This window comes from Ochlerotatus camptorhynchus, unplaced genomic scaffold (genome assembly GCF_037179485.1).
Source record: "Ochlerotatus camptorhynchus isolate MF236.1 unplaced genomic scaffold, CSIRO-AGI_Acam_v1.1 ptg000266l, whole genome shotgun sequence".
NCBI classification, from domain to species: Eukaryota; Metazoa; Arthropoda; class Insecta; order Diptera; family Culicidae; genus Ochlerotatus; species Ochlerotatus camptorhynchus.
Genome location: NW_027040756.1, coordinates 123,540 through 128,805, shown reverse-complemented (window position 1 = coordinate 128,805; position 5,266 = coordinate 123,540). Strand labels below are relative to the sequence as shown.

Here is a 5,266-nt window from a genome sequence, read left to right as displayed (position 1 = left end):
ATTGTGAATACGTCCAGAGGGAGATTAATCAGCAGCAAAACAACATAAAAAGGTTTATAAAATTTTTTAAATCTTTATTAAAACCTAGTAATTGCCACACAAATCTGTATAGATAAGCGCTATGATTCCAGATCGGTTTTATTAGTATCGTCTACAACCATTTGGACTGCAACTTCAGTGGATTGGTAAACAATTAACTCATATACCACATCCGTGCACATCGAGCTTTGCCCAAATCGAAATGGTGAGCTGGTTTGAAAATTCACTCCCTGCTTCTATTTTAAGAGACTGAATTGGGCCTCTTTACTTCTATTCTGCCGCCATTGACAGTGGTACATATATCGTTGCCAGGAGTGTTTGTGTTTTATTTGTGTTATCTACTTTGAGCTCATGCTGTATCTGTGTTAGTTGCTCTTTGGGTAGTACTAGAATTTGCTGTTTCTGTTTTGTTCAACCTGAGCCAGTCCTGGTCACAAGTTTAACAGTGCAAACGGTACTGATGCGTGAATAGAGCCACTGTTGCTGTGTATATCAGCGGTCTCAAGGGCTGATATACACCAACTCGGCTAGATTCTGGTTCTGGTCGGATGCTTTGGTGGATTCTGAGCGAGACGGTTATTTAGCATTGTATAGGAAACTTAGCTTGTGCAGTGCAGTTCTAGTTTGTTACTGTTGAGGTTATTTAAGCTAGATTTTGTAACATATTAATTAAATGTTTGTTTGTTAGTAGGTTAGTAAAGTAAATAATTATAAATGTTTGTAAATTTTAATGCTAAAAATTGATAAATACTCCGGAGTAGCTATTGATAAGGACATAATTTGTTAACACACTTCACACCACAACACACACTACACAACAGTATGAAGTGAGCCAAAAAGGGAAAACAAGAGTTGCCACAGATACCGGGACTGGACACGTCAAAAAGGGAACATGAACAAAGGGTATGGAAAAAGGAGGGTCAAGCTACCGGGTAATAACTTGATAAGCGTCTTTTTTATCCAGAGCTTCGAAGCGTAAAGTTTACTATCCTCCATAAAAACAAATAAGAGATAAAGTTAAAGATAAAGAAGTTTATTTGAAATCACCGTTACCAAATTTGATTTGGAAGTTAAATAGGAATCAGGACCCATTAATAACCGCCTGAATTGTCCAGAAAGTTATCCGCCATTCCGGCGTGCGATTGGACTTCTAGCGCCGACGTCTGAAGGAGTGTGATCCACCAATCCGGCGTACGATCCGTCCCTCTTGGACTCGGCGTAGGAATTACCCCGAGCGTCAAGGCAAAGGCGACATTCCCGCATTTCGTGCTTGCATCCGGCCGCATCGTGAGACACTACCGACATACACACACACACACAGTAAGTCTAAATAAAAAGCTAATTAACAAGAGAGAAAGTGCTTTCAATTCCTTGATCGAACAATCCTACCTATAGCTGACCCTGAAGGGTCCTCTTTCATGCTCGAGCTAAAGCCACCACAAAAGAGGTTGTTGGAGAACCCACCCTCAGTGATCCCCTTTGGCTAGACCAGGGATCGAGGGCCTAGCGAAGTGGTCCGTCTGACCGCTTTTAACAAGTTCAAGGTAGATTTCTTGTTCTCAACTGAATGTACATACTTTCCCTGATAGGGATTTCTATCTGGAAGTGTGCTGCAGACCCTTAGGGATTGCCGGTGCCTGTGGTGTAGTGGTAAGCGTGACTACTTTCTCACCCCAATGGGTATGGGTTCAGTTCTAGCGAAGGTCGGTGGGATTTTTATGAGGCATACAAATCTCTGGTGACGTCTTTCTTCGGAAGGGAAGTAAAGCCATTTGTCCCGGCCCATGTGTGTTTGAATGGGTGCGATATCCTACGCAGGTGTGGAAGCTGCCTATGCAATGGATGCTGTCAATGGATGACAATCGATGTCCGTCGGTTATTGGCACTAGATTTCGGAACAGAGACCGACGTTAAATGAAAGAAAGAAGAAGAAGAATACACTTAGGGTGAATTTGAGGATCATGGATCCATGTAGGATTTGTGGCAATCCAACTGAGCCCACGGATAAGACCGTCCTGTGCAGTGGATCATGTGCTAAATTTTTTTCACCCATACTGTGTTAGATTAAACGCGACGAATCACAAAGCCTGGACGGCAAATGTGAGACATCTGCCGAGTAAATTTCAATCCTGTTATCATGGATCGAGAGACAGCGCTTCTGAAAACTTTGAGGGATTTTCTGGTACGTGTGGATTTCATGGTCCTGCGTAACGGACAATATGGAAAAAATTTGAAATTTCTCAATTCAGTGTTATCGGCTGTATCATCTAACAGAAGGGAATTCAATGCATTCAATCGTCTCCAATAATTAATTTCCGGTTATTCTACTGGCGCTCTTGCGGATTTCCATTCGAGTATTGATCGGATAAACCTGGACAGTTCCGTACAATCATAGTTGGAGAACTCATCACCTGGTGAGGATGGTCTGGTACCTCTATAACCTATCGTGGAAAACAATTCTCTAAACCACCTCACAGCCACGCAAAATACTGCAAGTTCCGTTTCGACTGCATCTACCAATACTTTTGCATCAGTTATTGCTACTACCCCTACTTCTACCGCTACTTCTGCCGCTACTTCTACTCCCACTACCATTACTGCCACTATTACTACTACCACTGCTGTCACTTCTACTGCCAAGTCTACTGCCACTGCCACTGCCACTGCCACTGCCACTGCCACTGCCACTGCCACTGCCACTGCCACTGCCACTGCCACTGCCACTGCCACTGCCACTGCCACTGCCACTGCCACTGCCACTGCCACTGCCACTGCCACTGCCACTGCCACTGCCACTGCCACTGCCACTGCCACTGCCACTGCCACTGCCACTGCCACTGCCACTGCCACTGCCACTGCCACTGCCACTGCCACTGCCACTGCCACTGCCACTGCCACTGCCACTGCCACTGCCACTGCCACTGCCACTGCCACTGCCACTGCCACTGCCACTGCCACTGCCACTGCCACTGCCACTGCCACTGCCACTGCCACTGCCACTGCCACTGCCACTACTGCAGCCAGTACTCCTGCTGTCACAACTACTGTTGCTACTGCTTCCACCTCCACCACTACGGCTCCCTCTTCTCATTATCTGCTGCAACGCTCGTCACTAACTGGCAAGGTGATGAAGAACGATACCCACTAATAAAATGTCGTCTGAGAGTTGCAAATAGGAACCAACGTCGACATGATCAGACTGAAGAAGTGCTTAGGCTTTTCTACGTAACCCCACTTGCTATTGATCAAACAGAAGTCGACATCCTTGAACACATTAAAGAGATTTCGACTTACTTACCAATCAGGCTAAGGCCTTGTTGTCCTCTGCTGTCCGAATAAGTCGTCTCCACTCTACTCGATCCATGGCCACAGTTCGCCAGCCTCGTAGTCTGCGAAGGGTCCGCAGGTCCCATCTCTCAATCGCCTCACACTCGTTCGTGAGAAGGTTACCGTCCAAGTCCTTGCACATATCGGCTTGCTGTACGTAGCCTTTGCGCGAGCTATTTAGCTTCTCATATAATTTCCGTTTCGCGGTACAGATTTTCCATCGTTTTACGATCTCGGTCTTCCTGCTGACGCTTCTTCCTTCGAAAAACCGAATTTTGTCTCTTCCGCGCTTGTCTGTATCGCTGAACATTCAATCTCGTGTGGTGTTGCAGTATTCGCACCCGTGCTGCATTCTTCTCCTCTACTAACAGTTTGCATTCGCCGTCAAACCAGAGGTATTGTCAGCGATTCCTTCTACTGGCCCGAAAGCATTCAGGTCCGTAAATTCGAATAAAAAACGGGAATCGACCAGGGAGCCTTCAACAGTCCTAACAAATGTTGAGATGATAATCAGTTCCGAAGTAAGGCCCGATGACGTCTATGAATCGGTTAATTCACGTCGATTGATTCCATAGCAGGTTTGACTGCCTCAATTTTGAGTTTTCAGCCCTGTTGACGAAGTTTTCCTTTCCGTCGCAGCAGAAAATTTGAAAATTTCGTAACAAATCATTCGAAAATGGAGCAAATTGCAGCCGCCGTGGATATGAAAACGTACCGCATTCTGTTTGCTATAAAATGGACTGCATGATTAAAATGTTCTTCAGATTTTGTTTTTTTTTAATCCTAAAGAAAAAAAGAAATCAAACGAAATATTTGCCCATTTGTGTATTTTTGAATGAGCAGAAATAACTCGTCAACAAATACCAAGCCTTTTTACTCAACATACAGTTCTGGATATGTTACTTAAATTGAGTGGATTTTCAATCAATTATGAGTAGCCACGAACGATCGCGCACAAAAATTCTAATTTCAATGCGTTCAAGATGCATTTTACGGAAAAGATGTTACGGATTTTTCATCGACGTGACATACATTTATTTGGCGGCATGAACCATTTTACTGCGGCGGTGCACCGACTCAATTTCATCGTCGGCGGTGGCGAATGAAAATCAAGGCCGCATAGCGAGGTGGCGCACAGGTCTACCAGGGAGCTCAGCAAGCAGCCGAGCTTTTTGGCTTGGTTTGGTGTGTCCTCAATGTGTAAAAACTGGTGATCTCAAACTAGACAATACTAGCGCCTGTTGCGCCCGGACACTGGTCAAGAAAGGAAAGGGTAGGAATGTGTTGACGTGACACTCGCATTGATGGAAGTCGAGAACACCTCTGCACTTCCACGAGTAATCACTGGGATGTTGGGTAAGAGGGTTGGGTTTGCAGCAGGGTTCGTTTTGGTCAACGATAAGCTGACTTGATGTCCTAACGACCATATAACGCGAAGGAGCTTGGGATTGAACCCACGGTCTTCTGCTCAGTAAGCAAAAACGTTTGCCACTAGGCAGACGAGCTCTTTTTTAATAATCGAGTTGCCGTGTTAACAAATAAAACGATTGACTAATTTTGAATGTGGATGGGCTTGAGATTAGACTCATGATGTTCTCCTCAGTAAGCAAAAATGGATGCTCTAAGGCCACCGAGTTCCTCGTATCACATTATTCCGTTACTCAAGTTGTTATAACTATAGTAACGCGGCTACGGCGACAACGAAAAGTTTTACAAAATTCACGATAAACAAGCGATCTTACCATACTTTTTTAATATGAAAGGACCTGGGACCGTGTTTTTTGCTCAGTAAGCATGACGACTTTCAAATCCGAAAATTAAAAGCTATGAAAGAGTACTTAGGCTTTCATAAAGTTCCACTTTCACGTGACGTTCAATGTTTCAATTTGCTCTTTACGCA

General features: G+C 44.6%; 1 protein-coding gene across 1 annotated transcript; it reads right to left on the bottom strand.

Moving 5' to 3' along the window:
• Positions 1–2,569: 2,569 nt before the first annotated feature.
• LOC135705410 (uncharacterized) lies at positions 2,570–3,130 on the bottom strand. The gene has a single exon (XM_065227142.1). The coding sequence runs from the start codon at positions 3,128–3,130 to the stop codon at positions 2,570–2,572; it is 561 nt and encodes a 186-aa protein (XP_065083214.1).
• Between the last annotated feature and the right edge of the window lie 2,136 nt (positions 3,131–5,266).

Excerpts from the sequence above, each read along its gene's own strand:
- LOC135705410 (XM_065227142.1), bottom strand. The coding sequence starts at position 3,130 with ATGAGAAGAGGGAGCCGTAGTGGTGGAGGTGGAAGCAGTAGCAACAGT.